The sequence below is a fragment of the Perca flavescens genome, chromosome 21 (assembly GCF_004354835.1).
Source record: "Perca flavescens isolate YP-PL-M2 chromosome 21, PFLA_1.0, whole genome shotgun sequence".
NCBI lineage: Eukaryota > Metazoa > Chordata > Actinopteri > Perciformes > Percidae > Perca > Perca flavescens.
The window spans coordinates 13,395,842-13,422,531 of record NC_041351.1 but is presented as its reverse complement, the minus strand read 5'-3'; the positions used below and the strand labels follow the sequence as shown (position 1 = coordinate 13,422,531).

General features: G+C 39.8%; 2 protein-coding genes across 3 annotated transcripts in view; one reads left to right on the top strand and one right to left on the bottom strand.

The window, feature by feature from the left end:
- The window catches only part of LOC114548223 (rho-related GTP-binding protein RhoN), a 28,505-nt gene extending 17,389 nt beyond the window's left edge, over positions 1-11,116 (bottom strand). Inside the window, exons 1-2 of the mRNA XM_028568038.1 lie at positions 10,789-11,116; positions 9,450-9,537 (exon numbers count right to left, since the gene is read on the bottom strand). Of these exons, the coding sequence (XP_028423839.1) occupies positions 9,450-9,537; positions 10,789-10,896 (196 nt within the window). The 5' untranslated portion in view covers positions 10,897-11,116. The remainder of the gene's footprint in view (positions 1-9,449; positions 9,538-10,788) is intronic.
- Positions 11,117-14,250: 3,134 nt separating this feature from the next.
- LOC114548130 (synaptic vesicle membrane protein VAT-1 homolog) lies at positions 14,251-26,237 on the top strand. Of its 2 annotated transcripts, XM_028567877.1 has the most exons (7): positions 14,251-14,881; positions 19,596-19,803; positions 23,336-23,506; positions 23,717-23,806; positions 24,335-24,570; positions 25,552-25,740; positions 25,992-26,237. In XM_028567877.1, exons 1-6 carry the CDS (start codon positions 14,501-14,503, stop codon positions 25,738-25,740), a joined length of 1,275 nt encoding a protein of 424 aa, XP_028423678.1. In that variant the 5' UTR covers positions 14,251-14,500; the 3' UTR covers positions 25,992-26,237. The 2 variants fall into 2 exon arrangements, with proteins under 2 accessions (XP_028423678.1, XP_028423677.1); XM_028567876.1 differs by lacking the exon at positions 25,992-26,237 and having other exon boundaries at positions 25,552-25,796.
- The last annotated feature ends 453 nt before the right edge of the window (positions 26,238-26,690 follow it).

Below are 26,690 nucleotides of genomic sequence, written 5' to 3'. Positions count from 1 at the left end.
CTTCATCAGTTTGCTTAGGTGTCATGGAGACAGTAGGTGTGGAACTTTGGTGCATGACAACAGGTGGTCGTACATGGAGACTGTGGGTGTGTTTGAAAGCTCCTTGAAAAGTCAGTAATTGGACCTCGAGTTAAGATACTTTTTAAAGCTACATTGTGTAAGAATTTCTCCCATCTAGCTGTGAAATTATATATGACAAACAACTGAATACTGCTTTCTAGCCCTTCCTCCCACGGAGGCCGAACCCAAAATTAGTTCTCTCCATCGTTTACACGGAGCTGTTCTAGCTACCCCAACATTAACTTTGGTCTTGTTGCTTTGCCTGTCATGTTGTTGTTTTAATTCTCTTTTTCGCTTCCCTGGCGAGTAATCTCCCCCTGGCATTCGTCGCGGTGCCAATAGGTGTAAGAGGGCGAAATGCGGAGGTATGTCCCTCTTTGGCTAATGTACTTTAAAGATGGAGGCGCTACATGGCTGCTGTCATTTGAGCGAGTCGCTCGTATCTGTTCTGAATGATTCTGAATGTCAGATTCTACGCTTACGAGAATACTTTGATTAGTTGGTGGAAGTAATTACACATGAATGAGCACATATTTGTGAAAGAACAAAGGTTTTTTTACTAAGAATCAACTCAAAACATTACACAGTGTGTAGGTTTAAAGGTTATGTGACATTACAGGACTATAATTTAGATTTATATAGATTAGATTTAGATTAGATTTTAGGTTTAGTTTATCCTGTTCTGTGATAATAACATAGGATTAGTATTTTTTACAATGTGATTATTATATGTTAAACTGCAGCACTTAATGTGAAATGTTACCAAAGTCGATTAAACAACAGCAGGCTCACAAAGCTCAAGAAGACAAGTGCTTAATTTAACACAAAGTTTGATTGAACTTTGTGGTGAAAAGAATGCGTTTCAGCTGTACATAAATCATGGATTCATGTAACCGGTGTATACTGTGCTTGTTGACATGCACACCTCTTCTGCTTGAATACCAAACAATAGTCTGAAACGTAGCATGGAGGAATGAGTGATCCTGGTGATGCCGGTCACATCAAGAGGCAAACCGTCTTTGCACAATGTGCTGGTCCGCAGTGCGACAACAGATTTTGATTTTCCATACCACAACACACACTGTGTGTATTTTTTTTTTAGGGCTGAATGAAATCTCTGATGTTGACATTGATGAAGACAACCTTGTTTTAATATTCACTAAACTGGTAATGAAATGTGTTTACTGAAAGGGTTGTCATCAGCAAGAGCGATCAGGCTAAAGTTCACTCTAATCTAAGGTTCTGTCTAATCAGGTTACTCAAGTCTTAATTAAGTCAAGTGTTTTTGATTTAGACCAAGGCTAGTAACAGAACTCCAGGCTGGATTTCAGTGGCAAATTCTATGTGATGTTCTTGCATGTTTCTGATTCAGTTGGCACAGAGGGAGAGCACTGCCAGTGAGCAGAGTTTTGCCTGAAATCAGCAGTAATCCTGCAGGATTCCTTCAAATTAATGACAGGGGGACATCTGTGCATATCCCCTTCACATTAACCCTCCCAGCTCCTGTTGTGATTGTATATGCTGTCTGAGCAGCATGTTCCTGTGTGCAGCCCTGATCCTGAGGTTCAAACTTGTTTATTTTGTCCAGCTGCTTCTGCACTTCACCTGCTGGATGGTAGTTTCCAAGGCCATACAGCCAATAGAAAAGATTGAGATGAAAATGAAATCATAATAAGTAAGTTTATACTAAACATAAGTAGCAAACACACTTTTACTACAAAGCTGTTAAAGGTCCCATGGCATGAAAATTTCACTTTATGAGTTTTTTTTAACATTAATATGCGTTCCCCCAGCCTGCCTATGGTCCCCCAGTGGCTAGAAATGGCGATAGGTGTAAACCGAGCCCTGGGTATCCTGCTCTGCCTTTGAGAAAATGAAAGCTCAGATGGGCCGATCTGGAATCTTCTCCTTATGAGGTCATAAGGAGCAAGGTTACCTCCCCTTTCTCTGCTTTGCCCGCCAAGAGAATTTGGCCCACCCATAAGAGAGAGACATCATGGCTTTCAAACAAGCAAAGTGGCTGTTGGTCAAGGCCACACCCCCACTCTCCACCTTGCACCCCCCCCCCCCACCCCTCCCCCGTCTCTCCTCCTCAATAGCTACAGACACAGAAATGGCACACACTAAGGAAAGCTCATTTTGGGACAGGCTCTAGTGGCTGTAATTCTGTACCAAGGCTGAATTTCGGGAAAGAGACTTCAGATACAGTATTAGGGGACCACTAAGGTCTATATAAAAGCATCCAAAGAGCACCATGTCATGGGACCTTTAATAAACTAAAGCAGTGCTTTTGAACCAGGACTATAATAGACCTATGACATGGGTTTGTTTTCTATTGTACATTAGAAATGACAGTATATAACAATGCAGTAGAAATAGGGTCACCACCGTCGACCACCTACAGCCCTCTCAGTAATGGCTGAGGTGTTGGGGTTTAATGGAGTGGTCATAGCTACGTCTTGCATTATAAATAAGGGAATGGATAGACAGGGTCTTAAGTGGATGGATAGACCCCTTGAGTGCCCTGTGTGTGTGCTTTTGTGTCCAAACAAAGTGCACTACAAATTCCAATTACTTTTTTCTAGTTACATCATGTAACAACTGAGCTGTTAAACCACTCTCTAGAACATGACTAATGAGTCTTCTATGTATCGCTACAGCCTGATAACATTTCTGTTATGCCTATGTCGGAAATATTTTATTTCCATGAACACGGTAGTCAAGCCGACATCCTTTTCATTATTTTTTTTCGTGGCAAATGTTTTTGCGTCAGCAAGGGAGCTATTGTACCTAAATGAAAGTTTAAATCACATTTTTAGAACATAGAAGATGTTAAGAATAAATAAGTATTTGTTGATGCTAGATAGTCTTATACAAAAGTCATATATAAAAGTTAGCACTCCTGTGTGCATGTTCATCCAGACTTACTGTCTCTCTTGGACTGCTCAGTTACACATGCAGTGCACTATAGTAGCTGAGGGACAGAACGAGAGGAGAGGAATGAGAGCAGAGATGCATCTAGGCCATTGATTTTCAATGTACCCATGGTCTTCTAATGGGCTGCATGAGCAGAAGAAACCAGACCAGGGGTGACTGGGGCACAGTCTCACACTATGAAAACCTACTGACACTCATTTAGTCCACCATGTTTTCTCCTATACATGACTCTGAGCACTTAAAACTCCACTTAGACTCTATATCCTTCTGTCTCTCCACTGTCTATTTATATATGTTACCACTCCTCTGATCTCTCACAGCACTTACTCATATGCTTACTCACACAAACATACAGACCCCTGTACATGTTTAGTAGAAAAAACCAACAGCACTTGGACTAAAAACCCAGTTCCCCCGCTAGCTGCACTTCTATCCAAAAAGCCTCTGAAACGCTTCAACACATTAAGCTGTTTTCTCCACTCATTCCTGTCACGGAGCCAGGTGCCACTCACACACAGATGCTCGCTCAGAGAACATCTGGGGTAGTGCTTTCAAGGAGCCAACATGTAATTGGGGTCATAAAAGATGCTCATGAATGAATGATGGACTGTTAAGGCAATCTCAGCCACAGACTCCGTCAGCCTGGGATGGATGGATGCAACAGGGTCTTTAAGTGCCACTGCCAGCGATGTTTGCACAGAATGTGACAGAACGAGCAGCATGTGAGTGCAAACAAGCATCCTTGTGTGTTCAAAACTGACATGGAGGGCAGAGTTCAAGGTGGCAAACCTCGATACGTTCCTTTCGTTGCTCACTCTTTTAAGGTGTGACACTGCAGGTTCTGCCGGTTGCTTTATCGACTGTTACCTCACACTTTCGTAGGCTCAGCTGTGAAACCTATATGTTTTGAAAGCTTGCGTTTTTGTGCCGAGAGTATCCTGCAACCGCTTTTTGTGGCCTGCCAGCCACAGAGGAAAATAGATGTACTGTAGAGGAGAATGGAATTTATTTGCATTGCCGGTAAAATGCACTGGTTCTTTAAGAATCCAGCCAAGACAACAAAACTTCAAACTCTACTTTCTAACTCTGCTATTTGTGTGTTACAGCATCATGAACAAAACAGTTACGTTGTGGAGAAGTTGCAAATTATTTAGCATAATTATGTGACTACAATTAATTTAACCTATGTTGATAAGAATACTCCTTTAAACCTACAATAGCACATTTCTTACCTACTCGGGGGCAGCAAAAACAAGCTATAAACACAACACTAACATATTATAACCTTAAGTTGAATTGGCAAATATATTACATGGCTGCTTATTTAGAAGCTACAGTATACCCACATACATGTCATCCGTTTAGAAATAACCTCACACTTTGCCTCCCTTTCCCCACATTTTATATATATTCAATCTTTTTATTGTGCAATGTGCTTTGCGGTATGCCTTTGTACTTTCATGCTTGACAAGTCATTCACATGTGCACTCATAATGTTAGAAGGTGAACCAGGACAGGTCAGTTTAATATTATTACACAACATTTAATTACCTCTTATTCTAGAAATGTGATTTTGGGACATATTTATAATTAGCAACAGACAATTAATTAAGAATGGAAAGGTCACCCCTGGAGTCTCTATATTAATCTAATTTATGACCTTTTTGAGAGTCACATTGGCAAATTGGTTATAATTGACCAGATGCTTGCGAAATTACACTTAGCACCAAGGCCTTTTTTTTGGTCACAGCCCATAAAGACAGATTAGAGTGAGTCATATGTGGTATGTGAACTGCTGAAGGAGACCGGGTTAAGGATGGAAGCAGCATGGGATTTTCAGAGAAAATGAGAAAAGGATTGAGTGAGAAGTAGAGAAGAGACATAAAGACAGATAGAGAGACTGACAAAGAAAATGCAAGGTAAGCTATCAAAGGCAAGAGTGCTGAGAGGGCAGTGCCCCAATAGTGGGACTCCTGACCTTGGCTTGATGGAAACAGAGAGAGAAGAAGAGACTGGTGAGGGGTTGGCAGCCAAAATTATAAAAGACTGAATGAAATTAAAGAGAGGAAGAGAAAAAGTGCAGAGAAAAAAAAAAGTCATGATAACTGTGTTATAGCACACAAGGTCAGTTGGGATCAGCGTTTAAGTTCACAGTTTTGTTATTTATTTCACTTGGAGACCAAAAGGTCCCTCACTACACAACTGCTGTGTCATCATAATCAACATTGCTTGCAAATCGAGTCTAATTAGTTTTTTGTTTTATGGTCATCAACAATTGAACAATTGCCTTTTAATGACTCCACAAGGCGCATTGCACATTAAAATATTGTGGCAGCTTCTTACAAAAGAGAATTTGACTTATTACTTTAGTAATTTGTTATGAGCAGAATTTTTTTTATGTTTCCCAACAGGCTTTTGATTTCAAATACACATTATTTTCAGCACCATACAGCACAGAGTAGTATAAAATGGAAACTTAAATGCAAATACAAAATAAAGTAAAGGGGGTGAGTGTTGGATTGATGGATTTTGGGAAGACCTCTGAATCACCACCAACATCTTTGATTTTTTTTTCTTCTTTAATTATTCAAAAACAGCCGAGCCAATCAGAGCTTTGTAGGTGGATAAAGAACAAGGACTTTATCTTGTTGTGCCAGAGCCACATGGCGAAAAGCAGCTTGTTGTACCTTAACCTACAGAAATAGCAACTGTTACATCAGTGTATGTATTTGATCATCATCAAAAAGTATAACTGGTGCCTACAGCTTTCCTGTCGACCAAAAATGATGTAGGCAGGATGGATATGATATGCTACTCGCTGCTCCTTGGTTAGAGTAAAATCTCCCCAACACAAATTTGCTAACAAGAACCATGGATGTATTAAGAGAGCTGGAACGCCGCCACTCAGCTTTGCTACCAATTAATTCCAGTGTAAATAAAAATGTTCCCTATAGATTGCCATTATGAAAGAACCACTTGTGACCCCAAACAAGTTTAATTTTTTTCTCTTTTTGTTATGATTTCTTTAAACCGTAAAGGTTTTATATCTGCAAACCTTTCCCAGAGTCAAGAAAAGCTATTTTTATTTGCGTGACATCATCCCAGTGTAATATCTATGGTTATGTGAGTGGGAACATGCGGACAGGGCCAGGGAGAGAAACACATGCACATGTGCAGTAGCACACCAGGAAGCAAGAAAACCTTTTTGGCGTATGTGCTAGGCTAGCAATTTTCACTGGAGTGAATGGGCACCATTGCTACTGATAGGTTTGGGCAACCTGAATTACTCATCCTAATTAATATTTACACAACGCATAAAGAGTTGGAGAAGGGTGACGCTGGTTTGTCAACTGCTGTTTCCAAGGCCAAGAATGCACTTTTGAATCTCACCTTGATTTACATTGTTCTGGCTCTTAATCCTGACTCAGTGTCACATACAGCCCAACGTGAAAGACAGAAAAGCAAAGAGATGAAGATGGCAGAAAGATTGAGAGGAGAATGAAGGCTAACAGAGATGTACACAGAGTTGGTCGAGGGAGGAAATTAGTCTGGCACTCAGACAGAATAAAAGAAAGAAATAGAGTTTAACCTACAATGCAGGGAGTCTGAAAGCAAGCATGTGAGGATGTAGAGGAAAGAGGCAGGAGGTTGAAAAGGCGGTGGGTGGAGTGGCGAGATAAAGAATGAAGTAGACAGGGGGCAAGTGTTTGGTCACACAGCAAGTGCCTAATTAATTAATTAAATCCACTGTTTGTTTCTGCACAATGAGCAGGCAGCTCGGAGGCTCGTTCTGGCACCTTGCCCAACACTCTCTCACTCTCACAACACTCCTTATCTTCTTATCTGCCCTTCTCTAATCTCTTACCCACACAGGAGCTCTGGCCTGAAATCTGTTTGTGTTCTTTTATCATCTGTATTTGCGTCTATTGGTGCTCTAAAGCCACTTCCAACAAATCTGTTTTATTAAGAGGCACGTTTTGAATGAATTTGATATTCAATTGGTACCACTTTGCCGCCAAATTAAATTCAACACTCTCAGTTAAAGTAATTTAATTATATACTATGCCTGAAACATTACCCTGAATATAGCCTGTTACTGTTATTAAATTAAACTGTTATGCTACTTTTTTTCTATAATGCTTGTTCGAGTTGTCTGAGTTTCAGACATGGCCTCTCTCTTCCACCGGTTCGGGTCACCTGCTGTCATGCAAACTGCACCCACTGGCCATGCCGTACATTGGCACATATACACAGACAAACTGAATGCTAACAAACATTAGCCCGGCTGTCTCTTACGCATGCCTGCACATGCCTATGAATATTCACACTAACACACACACATCAGCAGGCGTATGTACGTACTCAAACAAAACTGTGATTGCGTAAGAAATAGCAAATGTAAGTAAGAATAGAAGTTAAAAACTCATGGGTATTACAGCCACTGTTACAGCATGTAAGCATGGCTGTAACCCCCCTCCATTCAGTAATTGCGTAGAAAGGGGCAGGTACCAGGGGGAATTGTGGTTATACTGATGTAGGTGCCGATGCACCTGTCTCCTGAGAGAGACCCAGAATAGCTCGCAGGGACGCTGCGAGGCAACGAACACATCTCTTTTAATGCTGGAGGAAGCCAGCTCAGGTCAGACACGGATCACCAGTCATAATCTAGATCACTCAAAGTGCTGTTTTTGACCGAAATCCAATTGATTATATTAAAAAAATAAACAGGCTGTTTTCCCGTTATCTTCCAGTCATCCAGCTGCTGTCTTTTATTGTACAGATATGAGAGTGGTATCGATTTTCTCATCTGACAGTCTTGGCAAGAACGTGACTAAGCTTTTTTTTACAAAATAATACCAAGGTTCTTTCTTTACCTTTATCTCTACAACTTTCAGTACAATTTAGCTTATTTTCTAAGTAATAGCAAATGGTTATATAAACACTAATAAATCAGTCATTATTGCCTTATAAATCGGTAAAAAAACATTAATATATTCTGCGTTTCTGCCAGGAAAATCCCTTTGGCTGGTGTGTATTCTCTATAACGTATTTCTTTTTAAAAAGCAATCTTTCTTTCACAGTGGCACATGCTCACATAGAAATATATTTCTATTAAATGTATTCATGGAGAAGGTTTAGGGAAGCTTTGCTGAGAAAACACCTTCCAATTTATTAATACCAGCACACACCTGGGGGAGCTATGTCCACTATGTTCCTCTATTGTATGCTAGAAGATGCCATTGATATGACATAATGTGTCGTGAATGGCACATGATTCACACAACAAGATGAATTGAATTGTTTTGTGTGGTGGAGTAAATTACTGTTTAAGCATTCCTTTAGTGTATTTGTGTTTGTTATCCACCACAGCAGTGTGTGTGTGTGTGTGTGTGTGTGTGTGTGTGTGTGTGTGGGTACATGCGTGCGTGCGTGCGTGCGTGCGTGAGAGAGAGAGAGAGAGAGAGAGAGAGAGAGAGAAAAACCAGCAATTTCAGAGGGTGTTGTTCAAACACAGTGGAGTGGCCTCACCTACTGCATCACCAGCCTCAGAAGCTGCAGCTCTTAATCTCCAACTTGTCTAGCTTGTCTTGGTCTTTCTGTACGTCTGCTGCATGGGTGGAGGTTAATGGAACGCTGCGCATTAAAGCTGCTCTCTGTGGTTGTGTGTGAACAAGTTTTCGGGTGTTGTTATGAAAGTGGAAATTAAATGTGAAAAGGCCCTAAAGGCTGACAAAGGGAAAAAGTTAGCTTTATATCTGGCGACTGAATGAATCTGACTGTTGAGCTCCACAAACTTTCAGCTGTTTAAGTCTAATGTCATAATGCAAAATCAACTTTATGACATTAGAACAAGGAGTTAGAGTTAACTTCACAGCTGCCCCAAAGGCATATCAGCACTATGAGTGGACAAACAACTCAAAATAACAAAATCCACTTGTTTTAACGCTGGAAAACCTGCCATGTTGCATGGATTTGATCATGACGTCAAATTGTAACTGTATTAAAGTAATGTATGCAGTGATTATAAGTGATGATTATGCTACTGACAGCTACTTGGAGCAGGCATGTGAATGACAAGTTATTTATCCTCTCACAAAGCTGACATAACACTGAAGAAGCTGTTCAAAACCAACACGTGTCAAATTAACTCTAAAGGTGGTGACAGGACTGATGTTATATAAACACTGTATGAAGTTATGTGCCTGCTAATGGTGAATTAGTTCTTGTTCAGTCCTAACAGATTATCCTGAAACACTCGAGCTGTGGTTGCTAATGTTCTTGGCCCACAGCCTGGATGTTGTTGAACGCTTCGAGGAGTCAGCTGCTTTCCAATCTGGAGAGCCTGTTACACGAACTTCATCACGGGCCAATGATGCGGCGCACCACTCATCACATTGGCATGAGAATCTTTCCACACAAAAGGGGTGAAACCAAACCCAAGCGCGTCCTACCTGAAGTGTCCCACATGTTGAGCTCGATCCTCTGTTTGTCGATCTCGAAGCTGGCTGTGTAATTCTCGAACACAGTGGGAACATAATTCTGAAATGAGACATGTGGCTAAAATGAGATGAAAGCTCAGAGGGGTGTTGTGTACATTGTGAAATTCAATTTAGATCAATACATAGGTAAGGTAGACAAGAAAACATTTCATCATTATTCTCATCATTATTTCAGTCAGCTGTAGTAGAGATGATAGTGCACTCATGAACATCAGAGGCGTCAGACAGATGCGTGTGTGTGTGTGTGTGTGTGTGTGTGTGTGTGTGTGTGTGTGTGTGTGTGTGTGTGTGTGTGTGTGTGTGTAGATGAGGCCCAATACTGAGCTTTGACCTATTTCAAAATTCATAGATTTTGGTCAACAAGCCCTATCCTTCACGAGTTTCAGTTGAAAAATAAACTCTACAAGTACAGAGAGTATTTTAGTCTTTCTTCTACTTCCGGTTATTAAACAGTATTTTTGTTATTATTAATACAATATCTGCCAATTAATTATATTTCCCGTTGTTATTAATGGATTATCGTCAATATACTGTAAGCGTAGACAAAACCACAACACATATAGCTCATTGAACACTATATGTTAGCTGCAAAATATGTAAGGTTTAAGGGTAAAATCCTTTAGTGTACCTGATAACGTCCTTATTGTTGAGCCGTGAATATTTAAGATTAACTAGTCCAGCAGATTATTTTATCTTGATTAATATCACAGACATTTAGAGTTTTTAAGTCCCACGTGAAAATAATTTTACATTTAATTATTTGCATGTCTCACACAAATAGAGATTAAGCGTATTGATTAGAGGCAGTTGTGGTTGTTGCTTTGGTCAAACAGTAATTATTTAAAGACCTGTCATTGCACCGACTGACGGTAGGCTATACAGCCGCTGATGCGCGCGATGCGCAAAAGCGCACAGAGCCCAGATTTCTGTGGCAACTGGGCACTGAACGAAGCCTGAAAATGTCTTCATTTAGTGTGTTTTTATACATTATGGATTGCAAAGCTTAAGCAAAATTCTATTATAGAGAAAGACATTTAACCTGGCTGAAGAAATCATCTTTGGGCACCATTCCGGTCTAATTTCCAGGAAGTCAATAAGAAAGGAGCAAAACCACATTAGAATGAATAAATATGATTAACATATTGTGTGTCATCAGTCAGTTCCCACAATTTAGATGCTATTAGAAGGTTTTTAAGTTTTCCTGGAAATGTCCGGCTGGATAGATACGTTGTCGTGCCGTGTGGTTCCAGGGACTTCATTGTGTTTATCTTTATGAAATACTGTCACTTACCTCTGGGTACGAGTCTTTGGCGAAAACGTGAAGTAGAGCCGTCTTGCCACACTGCGTATCGCCAACCACAACAATCTTACAGCGAAGTAATCCCTTATTGATCTCCATAGTGCCCCGTGTATCACTGAGTGGTTCTGTTTCGCTGCCTACTTGTCATTTAGCTTCAAACTAGTTGAGTGTCGAAGAGCAGCTCTAAATGTTGATAGTAATTCCTCCCGAAGAAGAAGAAATCACCTGCGAGTATATACCGCACGTCTGAGATCCAAAAAACTTCAGCACCGCAGTCAGATGTAGTTTCAGTTACAAGCTCTGTGCGATGCTGCGCTCCTCTGCTCCACCGGTCAAGTGAGGCACACTGTCAACACCTGTCAAGGTGCGTCACTAAAAACGGTCTTCCTGTGAGATCTTTCAAAATAAAAGCCACAAAGTACGACTAATCTATACACTTCTCTATCTAGATGGATATAACATATTCGTGGGTTACATGGTAGACTAGAAGTAACATTTGAACACATAGCCCATTATGTGGTTGCCTGTTTGCGCCTAAAATAAGCAATAGTATGCTAGTACGTACGAGTGGTCTTGTGGCCATATAATCAAAACCACACAGTCAGAGTTAACGCCAAATTGTCCTTAAGAAAAAGACTAATATGCCCTCATGTCCTAATAACACTAGCTAGGTAGATAAGGCAGCGTAGTTCCTCACAGGGATGAATAATGTAACTGATTATTATATTTTCTGTGCTATTATTTTGAAGCCAAAATCCTTCGACTTCCGGTCTTCCCGTAGCTGCCTCTGGCTGTCTTTGTGTAGTCTCAACCAGTGACAGTCATCCATATCATTTGTCCAATTGTCCCCAACAGTAAATAGGCTATCACATATGACATGTGGCTGTTTTTCATAAACGTAACAGAGAGAATCTTATATTATTTTCAATAAGTCAACCCTTGTTGTGTTTTATCATTATCACAATAACCCAAGTTTCACACAGTAGGCTACAATCGTCTGATCATTTACTTAATACATACAATGACTTTCTCACACTTTGTTTTTCAAACTGTCATAGTCCCAGTAGCCTACAGTGCAGTTTTTTTTTTTTTTTTTATTCAGTTTTAAATCGAAGATAACTGGTTAGGGACCCATAGAAACCCGTATCCCGACCGTTATTTAACTTATTTAACTACATTATTCACTTTATTACAGGCTATTTGTCATTTACAATAAAATCAGTGAGCTGGCTCATAGACTGCAGACAGATAGCTGAAAAAAGTATTTTAGCTCCATCTCCTGGTCGAACGGAAGTAGTCTAGTCAAAGTATTTTCCATGGGCTACATAAATAGCTACAAGTTTTGTATGTGAAATCTTAATCTGCAAAGTAGGCTAACTAGTGACCTATTCAATGGAATTCCATTGCTAGGCAACAGCCTGGGTCCTTGTTAACTTCCTGTCAGCTGATTCATTCAGTCATTCACTGACACTAAAACCAAGGAACCTTAAATATAGGAAATAAACTGGGAAACATTTAGAATGTTTATGTTTACAACTGTGAAATTAGTTAGAGTAAAAGTAAAATATTCTAATTGTAGTGAAGTAGAAGTAGCCTATAACTAAAAAACTGTGATGTCTGTGTGTGTGTGTGTGTGTGTGTGTGTGTGTGTGTGTGTGTGTGTGTGTGTGTGTGTGTGTGTGTGTGTGTGTGTGTGTGCGTGCGCGCGTTCCTGTCCTATCTTTTGGGGCGACATTTGAAATAATACAGAGCATCTAAGGACACTTAAACGTTTCCCTCTGTGCGGAGTTAGTTACCACAGCTGTTTGTGTGATCTCAGGGACAGCTTCTTCTGAACTTGAACGGGTTGTAAGGAAGTGTTAAACTGCAACTTCTGACCCTACTTTTACTTAGCCTACTTCTGTCTCTTTATATTATAAAAGGAATTTCCTGCCCTTTAAAAACATCTCTATCTTTACCATCTCTATACTTCCTGTGTGACTGACTCAACGACTATAACAAGATGAGAAAGCAGCTCCAGTTGCAGGGTGCAGACTGTAAGTGTGGGAACAAAGATGTAGTAGGCCTGTATAGAACAACTTTATTAGACGTGTTTGGCTTGTGGCCTTCATCAGGGTCATGTTGGGTAACTGAAACAAATTGCCATTATTAAGGAGAGGACCGTAGCTTTAAATACTTAATTTGAGTGTATCCTAATAGCAATTCAACAGCTGTCCCCAGTATTTTAAAAACAAGTTTACAGGTTGTAATGACATCAGAATTGTATTGATCTATTTTATTAGAATAATGGATTTATAGAAGTTTGTGACGCTCATTCTAAAATAAAAGTCTTAATTTCTCATCAATAACTAGGCTAATGCATGTCACAAACTTGCAAGGGGGGGGGGGGAGGGAGGGAGACAACTCGGATTGGGTCCCATATTTGCACAATCTAAAACTAAAAGCACATTTTTAATGCAACAAAGTGGTGACTTCTTTAGATGGTCACGAACTGGAGACAATATTTTATGTAGCCTATGCACCAGATAGTCATAACATTATTTAACTCCTTCATGTGTTTTCTCCAGCTGTGACCTCAAACAATCCCATTTATTCCTCCCAGACTCCCGTGTCCGGGGTTTGACGCTCTCCGCAGCTCTCTGGCTCGCATCTATGAGCTTTTTGCCAACAACACAGATCCGTCACTTTTTAAGATGCGTCAAGCCAGCCACAAACAGGTAGAAAAACATCGGAAGTTACACGATTTGGCATTAAAATTAAACACTTTTAAAAGTCTTTATTTATAAATTAGAATCAATATCCACAATATATATTGAGTAGCCTACATATATATTTAGGACATAAAGAGCGTATAATTCTCCACTGAGCAAGTTTAATGTAAATTAGCAGAGTAAGCGATAGCCTATCGAAATGTGATAAACTTTTCAACTCTGCATAACCATCAGTCTAGATATATCTAGATGGGTTATGCAGAGTTGAAAAGCGTGACCTCTGCTATGTCGATTTCAGATAAAAAAAATAATTTATTAATCTCCATTACATGCATGCTTTAATATTTAGGTTAACATTGGTAATGTGTAATAACATCGCACCCATACAGAGACGAGGTGTAATTTATAACCTTATCTTGCATTTTATGCACTTTTTCTGTTGAAACACACCTTTACAGAAATGTGCTATACATAGGATTTATTATTATTTTATTATGAAGCTATTGAAAAGCTAATAGCCTAGATGTCCTTGATCAGGGTGACCTAATGGCATTGCTAGAGATGATTTTAATAGATTGAAAAAAAGTGTGAAATAAACTATAACCTACTAATGTTTTATATGCCTATCATGTCTCCTTAATCTCCTAAATACATGCTTTATGTTTTTTAAACTATACTAGACAAATTCATTGCTTTTGAGTCACCGGAAGTTATTTTATTGTGAAAATCCAAACCGGAATGAATGTTTTACACGTGTCTGTTTTGACGTCTGTCACTTGTTGAACGCAGCGCCCGCACAGGAAACCCCGCAGCAATAATCTCATTTTACTGCCTTCAGCGACCTGTTTTATGTCCGTTTTCACCAGAAATATTTGCATTCAACAGGACTGTTTCATTTTCCTTGAGTGTTACATTTTTTTTAAAGAAACGCCCAGATAGGCTGAAGTTGAACTATTGCTGGAAACCTAGAAGGGCACTCCTAAGTGGTTATCATGTCTGGCGAAGAGGCTCCAACTCCGCAGCAACAACCTGAGCAGGAGAAGAAGCTCGACGGACCTACGCCGGCTGGCTCAGAAGCACCGCAGGAGTCGGGGAGCAGCCCTGCGGCCGAGGAGAAGCCTCTCTCCTTCAGGTCTCTGGTCCTGACGGGTTACGGGGGCTATGATAAAGTCAAGCTGCAGGTGAAGACGCAGAAGCAGCCGCAGCTGGAGGCAGGAGAGGTCCTGGTGCGCGTCAAGGCGTGCGGGCTAAACTTCGCCGAGCTGCTGGGCAGACAGGGGCTGTACGAGCTGCTGCCAGCCCCGCCTGTCGTCATGGGAATGGAGGGCTCCGGGGTGATTGAAGCAGTCGGGGAGGATGTGAAGGACAGGAAGGTGAGTAAACTAAAGGCCCACAAAATGCCACTATAAGCCCATGGACAAAGTCCAGTCATGTGGCATGGAGCTGCTGAGGATGTAGCTTTGATTTAATCCGGAGTTTACTGAAGTGTTTCTGGAATAAGTGTTTCTGGGCTGGACACCTGCATCCTATTGGCTCTCAGTGGCACATGGGTTGTCACTGGCGCCCAAACAAGCTAGTAATATTTTCCAAACACTAAACCAGATTTTTTTTTTTTTTTTCTCTTGAGTTCCCCGTCATTGTCTTGTGAAAGCATTAGAGAAATGAAGAAAACCTGTTAACTGTCGGCCTTTTGATGGCAGAAAACTGCAAACGACAGCCATTTCCGTCACTGTTTATTTGAAGAAAAGTCTATTCATAAGATCCTCTCATTTCTTAGAGGGTCATAGTGAAAAACAGTTTAGATGTAATGTTATGCTTTGACTCAAAAAATGCCCAAATTATTCAGATGGCTGCATTTTCAATTTCCTAAAGCCCAAGCTGATACTGAACAGTCCAAAAAAACAACAACCAAATATTCAAAATTTCAATGATATAAAACACAGGAAAGAAGATAATACTGACAGATTGACTGATTGATAGACTGGAACAAATAAACATTTGTCCATTGATTGACTATTAAAATAGTTGCTGAATCAATATCTGTCAATCAATCAATTATTTAATCGATTGTTTCAGCTAGATATCTAACAATGTCATCTATTTGTACAAACAGACTTTTTCATGCTTTAAAACATCTCTGTGCAAGAGGTTGTGCATGCAGAGTAAAAAGCAGAACCCCATGATAAATAACCTCCATCAGTCTAATCCGTTTATGTAATGTGGTCTATTCATTGCTGCAAAATGTAACATTCTGGCATTATGAATAGTTAGTGTTTGATTTACAGCGTGTACTTGAAGTGTGTTAACATTCTCCTCCCCGGCACCTTGAGAACATTTTGAAGAAGTTTTTGATTTATCGAGTCTGGAGGAAAAAGTGCAAATATGCTATGTGTCTGTACCTCCTTTAAATCCAGTCACTGGTCTGTATGAACTGTATGAAGCATACAGGCACATTTTCCTGAGATACTGCAAAGCTCATCCCAGGGCATCCAGAGGCCGCTGGTTATGTGTACTGTGTTTTTTATGTGTTTGTTTTTTTACAATATATGGAGGATGAAGCCATAGTGACTCATTGCAAGCATGACTTCATGTCACAGGCGTTTGCAAAAAAAACTCCATCTGAATAAGTTGAACCATGATCTGCTCTTCTTGCCAGTGTTTTAAGTGAAGCATTCAGGGAGCTTTGCACAGTTAATAATTACAGTTAATCATCGTTCCCCAACGCCTCACATACTGACTCTTTGTCAAGGCCCTCTGCGTCAGATACCGATGCACAAGGCACTCGCATGCATTACGTGCACGTGCGGCTGGACAAGCTATTAAACAAAGAACAGAGAAGCTCTGTTTAAAACACACACACACACAGAGGGAGTGTGATTTCATTCTCTGTTCAGGATGCCATTACTTTATAAGTTTTCTAGGCTATTATTAAGTTTTAACATGTGCGTTTTGTAATACCGAATCTCCTCCCTGTCCCTCTGTGTCAGTATGGAATTTCCCACTCCTCTCATTCCTCCCTTCATCCTTCTCTCTATTTTGAAGAGCAATAATCCTATAAGGGGAGGGGTATGTTCACAAAACCTCCTTTCGGAAGGAAGCAGCAAAACACAAGACCCCACAAAACACCACATGAAATAGTCACGCTCAGGTTAAGATTCGCGATTGTTGGTTAGTTTGGTGTAAGAATCTGTGTGGGACTGCAGTCGGGGATACATTAGGCTCACAGAGCAGCAGACAATTACATTAAGGGAAGACAAAGTGTTTACAGAGAGAGGGTGATCCTGTTTTACTCTGGCAAGATGGAGCCAGGCTTGAGCAGCAAGGCCTCTCCAGATGAGGACAGTGGGGTGTGGCTGGTTCATAAGACGCAGGGACAGCAGACAGAGCAGATGTGTGATGTAGGATCGCATCACAGCATTACCTCGTCACAGATGTCTCTAGATAAAAAGTGTTGGCGTTCAAAGATTATACCTTATAACTTGATTGATATTTTGGAAGACTGAGCAGTAATTTCTGTGTTCAACCATTCCTACCGGTCGCTTTGAAATAAATGCACCATCTGTTCTGCCAATAAAGTCTTTAATCAAGTTAATGTTGTGTGATGAGAGGATGTATAGCAATGTGTTCTGTACTTAGCTCAGTACATTATTTTGTCAGTTCAGAGCAGGTGCCTTTGATGTTTTATTATGAATGCGTTATGAATAATGTATATTTGATTATTGTAAAACAAAAAAATAATTAATTTAATGTTTTCCTTTGTCTGCTATTAAGAAGTCTTACATCTGTTGAATCAATTGCATCAAAGAGACAGCAAGAAGTAACATTTGTCACACCGTGTTTATATTTCAATGCACTGATATAAACAGCAGGAACAGTGTCTCACTTAAAAACATTTTATAGTCCCTGATTTAAATAAACAGCAGGTTTCCACACAAACTTTACTGTCCTACTTCAAACATCACTTCACTTACCTCAGTTTTTGCCTACGTTCCCGGAACTGAGCTCAGCCTTTTTCAAATTGTCAATCATGCATTTTTTTGAGGTCACCCAGCGGGTGTTTGAAAACATTTCATAAGACCAGAGGTTGAGAAATTTTGTCAACCCCAAAAAGGAGCATCTGAGTCATCTGAGATGGAAGTTAAAGCTGGAAGTAAGAACTGTTAGTTATCTCACTACAACAGACACATACAAAATGTGTTTGTATGTTTTTAATGTGTGTATGTGTTGTGTGTGTCTGTGTGTGTCTCATCTGTCTATTCTTGTGATGTTTGTGTGCAACAGGAAGGGGGTGTGGCTCAGAGCTCTTGGGGCTGTTTTAACAGGAAGCTGTGCAGCGTTGACAAACAGACTTCTTTCCTGAGCCTTTCACTGTCAAGTTTCACAGAACCAGTGATACTTTTACAATAGCATGGAGGAAAGCAGGAACAACATTTCCCACAAGCCCCCTTGTCTGAACTCATTTGAACAGAAATAGTTCAGGTACATATGCAGCCGGTTTTATGTAATCTTGTTTAAAGTACATGCAGCATGTTTTAAGCTGGCTGTGAGGTCTCAAGGCCAATTTTCTGGACTCCTATAAAAAGAATGATGTAGAGAGAAAAAAAAAAAAAGCCAAACAGACTGAACACATTTAGCGGTACACTTAGCTGAGCAGAACTGTAACGACCAGTCAATCAAGGACAAACAAGGAAAATGTATTTGACTATTTTGATAATTGTTTTAGTAGTTTTTCAAGCAAAAATACAAAACATTTACTGGTTCCAGCTTCTCACATGTGAGGTTTTGCTGATTTTTTTTTTTTTTTTTTTTTTTGCATCATATATTGTATGTGCCTAGACTGGGTAAACCCAGCCCGATCTGCTTGCGATTTGATTTTGCCCTGCAGCTCAGGCTGGAAGCCTGTACGTTTATCTATCCTGCTTCCGTTACAAATTTGCGGGAACCAATCACAAACTGGCTTATCCACCTGGCGTGCTATTGGCAGGTTTAACACGATGACGAGAGAGAAGCGACCAAGCAGCTTTCTGTTTACATTCCATTCCATTGATGCCGCTGTTGCTGCTACGTCACCCGGATCATTGGTCTGATTGGTTGAAGGACTATCCAAATGCTTACAGAGTCATTTGAACTATGCCCGATGATCACGCCTCTTGTGCAGTAGAAAATGCAGAGCAGACTCCCCAGATGTTCAATCTTAAAAGATTGAGCTTGGTCTCTTGATAGCCAGACTAGTATGTGCCAGTAAATTAGCCCAATCACCATCACTTGAAAATTTGAATGGCCATTTTTCACTATTTTATATGCTAAACAATAAATCGGTCAAGAAATTTGACAGATTGATGAAATGATGAAAATAATTATTGATTGCAGATATGGTTCCAGTAGTTTAAATGTAATCCTAAAGAACCCGTTAAACATTTCAAGGAATTTGAGTTGAGTTACTTCCTTTGTAAGAATATGTATGTTGACAGAGCACTGCAGTAGTGTAATAACTTGCCCTCATGCCATTCAACTTTAAAGATGCATCAGATGATTTCCTGCCTGCTTGACCTCAATTTTCTATTTGACTGTAGCACTGACAAGTGCAAAGGGGTGGTGACCCAAGAGATTGACTTATGGAAGAGGCAGTTACTTCTCATGTTCACACATCTGTCTTGTGGCCTTAAAGAGTCAGGACTAGGGTTGCAAAATTCTAGGAATAGTCAAGGTGGAAACTTTGGTACTTTTGAAAATTCGAGGTAACGATGCAGGTTGTGTGCAAATTTAGGGATTAAGGTCAACAACTAATTCGTAAAATGTTTTACAATAAAAAATGAATGGAAATAGATCTATTAAAACTGCTCAATTAGCATGCTCAATCAAGCTACATTGATTTTTGATGTGTATTTCCTCCCCAAGTAATTATTATATTATTCTGAAAAGGTCTGATTTTCACATTGAAATTTGCAAACATTCACAAGCTTCACTTCCCTTGGCAGTTTTCCGACCCTTTCCAACCCTAGTCATATCACACACACCATCACCACGGCAATTGCCTCAGTGTAACTTTCTCTCCTCCCTCCCTCTCTTCCTCTCTCTTTCCCTCAGGTGGGGGACCGAGTCATTGTGTTGAAACGCAGTGGAATGTGGCAGGAAGTGGTTGTTGTGTCCGCCAACCTCACCTTTCCCATGCCCGAGCAGATGAGCTTTGAGGAAGGTGCTGCGATCCCCATTAACTACCTAACTGCCTACATGATGCTGTTTGAGATGGCCAATGTGAGGCCAGGCAAGAGTGTTCTCATCCACATGGCAGCAGGTAAGACACACAGTGAATACTGAAAACCCAAAGCAGTGAGTGTATTCTGCACGTGGCATCATTTCCCCAGTTTAGCCCAAATAAAATCAGTGGTGTCTGAAATACTGATAAGCAACACATAATGAAGAACTCTTTTTTTTTTTTTTTAATTTAAATTTTTTTTCTTGAATTGATCAGTCACTTGAAAATATGACACTATAATAATGAAGATACAGTACAAGCCAAAAGTTTGGACACACCTTCTTATTCAATGCGTTTCCTTTATTTTCATGACTATTTACATTGTAGAGTCTCACTGAAGGCATCAAAACTATGAATGAACACATGGGGAATTATGTACTTAACAAAAAAGTGTGAAATAACTGAAAACATGTCTTATATTGTAGTTTCTTCAAAGTAGCCACCCTTTGCTCTGATTACTGCTTTGCACACTCTTGGCATTCTCTTGATGAGCTTCAAGAGGTAGTCACCTGAAATGGTTTTCCAACAGTCTTGAAGGAGTTCCCAGAGATGCTCAGCACTTGTTGGCCCTTTTGCCTTCACTCTGCGGTCCAGCTCACCCCAAACCATCTCGATTGGGTTCAGGTCCGGTGACTGTGGAGGCCAGGTCATCTGGCGCAGCACTCCATCACTCTCCTTCTTGGTCAAATAGCCCTTACACAGTCTGGAGGTGTGTTTGGGGTCATTGTCCTGTTGAAAAATACATGATGGTCCAACTAAACGCAAACAGGATGGGATGGCATGTCGCTGCAGGATGCTATGGTAGCCATGCTGGTTCAATATGCCTTCAATTTTGAATAAATCTCCAACAGTGTCACCAGCAAAGCACCCCCACACCATCACACCTCCTCCTCCATGCTTTACGGTGGGAACCAGGCATGTAGTATCCATCCGTTCACCTTTTCTGCGTCGCACAAAGACACGGCGGTTGGAACAAAAGATCTCAAATTTGGACTCATCAGACCAAAGCACAGATTTCCACTGGTCTAATGTCCATTCCTTGTGTTTCTTGGCCCAAAAAAATCTCTTCTGCTTGTTGCCTCTCCTTAGCAGTGGTTTCTTAGCAGCTTGACCATGAAGGCCTGATTCGCGCAGTCTCCTCTTAACCGTTGTTCTAGAGATGTGTCTGCTGCTAGAACTCTGTGTGGCATTCATCTGGTCTCCAATCTGAGCTGCTGTTAACTTGCGATTTCTGAGGCTGGTGACTCAGATGAACTTATCCTCAGCAGCAGAGGTGACTCTTGGTCTTCCTTTCCTGAGGCGGTCCTCATGTGAGCCAGTTTCGTTGTAGCACTTGATGGTTTTTGCGACTGCACTTGGGGACACATTCAAAGTTTTCGCAATTTTCCGGACTGACTGACCTTCATTTGTTAAAGTAATGATGGCCACTCGTTTCTCTTTACTTAGCTGATTGGTTCTTGCCATAATATGAATTCTAACAGTTGTCCAATAGGGCTGTCGGCTGTGTATCAGCCTGACTTCTGCACAACACAACTGATGGTCCCAACCCCATTAATAAGGGAAATAATTCCACTAATTAACCCTTACAAGGCACACCTGTGAAGTAAAAACCATTTCAGGTGACTACCTCATGAAGCTCATTTGGAGAACACCAAGGGTTTGCAGCGCTATCAAAAAAGCAAAGGGTGGTTACTTTGAGGAATCTAAAATATAAGACATGTTTTCAGTTATTTCACACTTTTTTGTTAAGTACATAATTCCATATGTGTTCATTCATAGTTTTGATGCCTTCAGTGAGAAATTACAATGTAAATAGTCATGAAAATAAAGAACGCATTGAATGAGGTGTGTCCAAACTTTTGGCCTGTACATCATTCCTGCAAGTTATGATAACGTCTGCCTTCTTCTCTCTGTTTGATTTAGAATTTGTGCCATTTAGACAACAATTTTGATTATTGAATCATCATTTAAGTTATTTATTTTCAAAAAGGCAAACAAAACAACTGCTGGTTACACATGTGAACAGTTGCAACAGTTCTTTCTGTTCATATCTTTGTAAATGTAATATCTTTTGACTTTTGACTTTGATTTTTGTCTCCCTGGGTTCTTTAAAGTTGTTGAAATCCGTTTGTCAGTATTTCTGACATTTAAAAAAACAATACGCTGAATTGAATTGAAAAAGATAACAGTATAAACATTATACATGACAAATGAACCTAGATTGTGATTACAGCCACGATTGATCTCCTCAAACTAAATCAGTTGTTTCCATTATATTGTACGGTTGGACAGACAGTCTCCCCTATGATTTAATTGTGACGTATAACTAACATGTTCCCTCCGTCTCCGTGTGTGTGTGTGTGTGTGTGTGTGTGTGTGCGTGTACAGCGTATTCATAAAATGGAAAACAGGATCATTATCAGGCATGGTTGCTTTGGCAACTCCTGACATTTGCTATAGTGTTCATTTAAACACAGTAGGATGGAAACAATTGATATTCATCTTTAAACAATGAACTTTAACCTCAGCTTTTGCTCGGAAGAAATATATAAATTTAGGTATACAATGAATGGGAAATTATGGGAGCTTTTATAGTGGGATTGTTTTATCAACTGCTGTTTTTAAAATTTCAGCCAATTAGACATTTTATTTACTTTCAAAAATCACAGCAGTTCTCGGATAACACGTTCTTATTTTAGTTATAATTCCAGATTGATCGTGCGTTACCTGTGCCTTATTGTGCATATACCACAAATATGTTATGTGGTATGTTAAGCTGAGAGGTACAGACACACACTCAGATGTTCTCTTAAGGGTGGTCCTCTCATGAAACCTTTCAGATGGGCTGTTAAACATCTTCAGAACAACACAGTGTGCCCTTCAGTTGTTTAAAGTTATTGATGGTAATTATGAGCGTATTATGTAATATCGGACTGCTGGGAATTTTGACACAGTGTATATCCAAAATTGTGAATGAGAGATAAATATTTCAAATTGCTTTGCTGCTTTGGAGTCACTAGTTGCAAACAATAAGCATTATTTCTCAGCACATAAAATTAACATCCAATGTTAGTGGGTAAAAGAATGATTTTTCTTTTTTTTTTATAAACTCAATTGACTCCTTTGCCTTTTTACCAAGTCACGAGTCTTTATGCTATTTTTGTCATCTTTGTTAGAAGTTATTTATTATATGTTTAAAAGATGTTAATGCTGTAGTAACTCAGATAGGTCAGTGTTTATCAACCACTCTTGAGTCCCAAGTACACAGGTCAGTTAATATCAGCATCCACCATCATGGTCCAGTGCTTCCCCCCTCTCCTCTATCTCTCAATGGCCAAGTTTCAGTGTTGCATGTGTGGGTGTCTGTCAGCTGACCTGTATGAATGGCCACTACTGCGACTGGAGTTATTAGCAATGAATCTGACCATAATCCTAGTTTTGAATGACTGAGCCATACAACACAGTCTTGTGAGGTATTACGTATTTGTGAAAAAGGCACTTGAAGCCAGTGTAGTTTCATTGAATATTTCAGAGAGGGGTCACACTGAGGTTTCTGTCTGCACATCTATAGGTGGTGTTGGTTTTGCTGTTACCCAGCTGTGTCAGACTGTGCCAGATGTGACGGTTTTTGGCACGGCATCAGCCCCCAAACATGAGACCATTGCTCAAGGCGGAGTAACTCACCCCATCGACTATCGCACCAAAGACTATGTGGAGGAAATCCGTAAAATCAGCCCGAAAGGTGAGAAAACACAGAAATGCACATAGTGTTTAAGCACATAATCCATAAATCCTTACCTGCCTTGCCTGGCCAGTCATATTTTTATATTTAATGTTAACACAATGTCAGTGTCTTTTGTTTGTTGATATAGAGACATAGAATGTTCCTCATCTTTATATTTTCTTTCCATCAATTTCTTTTTTTTCTTTTTTTTATTCTGTCTCTCTGCAGGAGTGGACATCGTCCTCGACCCACTTGGTGGTTCAGACACCCAGAAAGGCTTTAGTTTGTTGAAACCTTTGGGCATGCTTATAGTCTTTGGTAAGACATCTGGATTTGTTAGGTCTCCCTTATTGTATTTGTATTTATGCCTTATTTTACCTGCTTAAATGTTGATGCTTTTATGCTGTTTAGCATAATTTTAATCCAAAAATGAATAGACCTCAATGGTAGCTAACAGAGCTGAAAAGTACCTTAAGTACATTTACTGAAGTACTATACTTTAGTACAGTTTGTGGTACTTTACCTGGGTATTTCCATTTAATGCTACTGTACTCCACTACAATTCAGAAGGAAATATTGTGCTTTTATCTGACAGCTTAAGGTGCTAGTTACTTTGAAGACACCCTAATAAATAAGTATATAGTACATACTGTATACTATTGCTCAACAAAACAAAATCCAAGGACAAGATTCATCTCAGGTGCCAAAAATGAATTGGGACACAGTTTAATTAAATACTTTTTTTCATTATGTCTTATGTTCTACAAGATACAGTAGCTATAAATAGCTATAAATGAATCTCCTTGTGGTTTTTAATGTATTCTGTTCTATTGTGCGTCCTTCTAGGTGCAGCCAATTGTGTGACAGGGCAGAAAAAGAACCTGTTGGCCATGGCAAAGACCTGGTACAACCAGCTCTCTCTAACCACGCTCAAACTGATGCAGTCCAACAAGGCAGTCTGCGGCTTCCACCTGGGCTACATCACTGATCAGCTCATCAGCAAGACTATGTTCAAGCTGCTGGAGCTCTATGGGCAGGGAAAGATCAAGCCCCGCATTGACTCATGCTATCACTTTGAGGAGGTTGGTTTAATCATGTTTTAAATCTAAAATGTGAAAGAGGTACTACTTTGAAGCAAGCATGATAGGACCCTTTGGGCTGAGGTGAAACAGTATCTATCTTCTTATTGGAGGGAAAACTTTATAAAGATATCTTTGAAAAAGAAAAGAAATTCAATGATAGTCCTTGTCTTTCAGACATATTGAGAAATACACTTCTTGCTGAGGGTTAGATGAGAAGATCAATACCACTCATAGAAATGAGAGTGATATTAATCTTCTCATCTAAGCCTAGGCAAATTAGCATATTTCCCAATATGTCGAACAATTTCCTAAATGTTTGAATACAAAAGAAGTACTTAACGTTTTCTCAGCTGCACACTCACAGTATACATGGTAAAGTATGCTATACTCCACACAGGAGGAGCTCCACTGAAGCTTATTCTGCATCACAACCTTCTGGTGTTTTCCTCTTTTGCATCCCCTTAGTGCCCCCATCAGATGAGTCAGTACTTAGGGGCTGTTGCTAGGTGACGGGTCTACTGTATATTGTTGCCGTGGCATCCACTACTTACGAGGATAGCTCTGTGTTTCAAGTTGCTCTGGCTTGCCTCGAGGATAGACAGCAGTGTGATGACCGACTATCCTGGCATTGTGTTTGCAAGCAACAGTTGAGGCAGGAAATATGGCAGAGATACTATGACCGTAGATAGAGCCATTGTGTTCATTAATCTTCCTCCTCGTTTTGGCTGATGGGTCATTATTGGTCAAATATTCTGGTCAAAAAGTTTTTTTTTTTTTTTTTTTTATATATAGATTTTATTTATTTAAAATGTATGATACATTAAATCCAAAGGATAACATACATTTCCAACATGATGCTAAAAATCAATACTGTTAAAAAATGCATAAGCTAAAATTAAGCAATAACAATGTTTTAAGCATAAATTACATCAGTACAAACTAACCCAAACACATCCGTTTTGCTCCTCGGTCTTCTCTCAGGTGACTGATGCCTTCAGGCGCATGCACGAACGCCAAAACATCGGAAAAGTCATCCTTCTTCCTGAAGCAAAGAAGGAGGAAGAGAAGCCAAAGTCCAGCCCTGAGCTGGTAGAAAATGTGGATAAAACTGAAGCCGCCGTTAACGTCAAGGAAGAAGAGACCACAGAGGAAGTTAAAGCCGAAGATTGAGTAAGAGTGTTTATTTGAATGATGTTTTTAAGCACTTCCTGAATGAGTTCCCTATTGTTAATTTGTCAAAAAGATAAGAAAAGCGAGATGCCATGAATTCTTTGACGTTTTTTTCAAATGTTTATGAAGATTTTGTCGTGCAATATGTCTATATTGTAGTGTCTATGTTGGGAATACTTGTGTTTAAATAAGAATTAACTGTATTATTATATATTGTACGTTACGTGAGGAATAATGCCTTCTCATTACAGATGGCTGTTAAAAAATGACAAAATGAAGGCGTGTGGCTTCAAAATTTTTGCTCCCTGTGACAACCGCTCTAAAATAAATATTTGCAATGACAACAAACAAAGGCCGGTATGTATAAAACTTGGTCCCAAAAATATACATGATTAATATGGGACCTGATGCAAGGCACTTATTCTTAAAGGGTAACTACCATTTTTTCAACCTGGACCCTATTTTCCTATGTTTTTGTGTCTAAGTGATGGATGGGAACAACAATCTTTGACATTGGTCCAGTATTAAGCAAGATCGCTGCAGTCGGCAGCGGCGGAACAAGCTACAATGTAAGTTGATAGGGCAATTGTCCAGCTTGGATTTACCTTCACAAAAGTGCTTGTTTTGCAGATTACTATTCTGTGACAACATTATGGAACAGATCCCTTCAGAGGTATACCTTTAAAACCTCTTTGAGACCTTTCTGTTTAACCAGAAGCAGCTCTGAGGTCACTAGCGCTAAACCCACGAGACTCCATTTAAAAAAGCAATACTTTTAGCGTGTATAGAGCCAATCTATTTTCACATGTAAATCGGTAAACTATGTGTTTATTTCAACCCAAACTAGAGTTGTGATGCTTGGAAAAGTGGAAAGACAACCCAAAACGGCTTTTCATAGTTTTGTTTTGTTTCGGTTCACTTTGACTGAAGTGTATTTTACAATGCTAAAA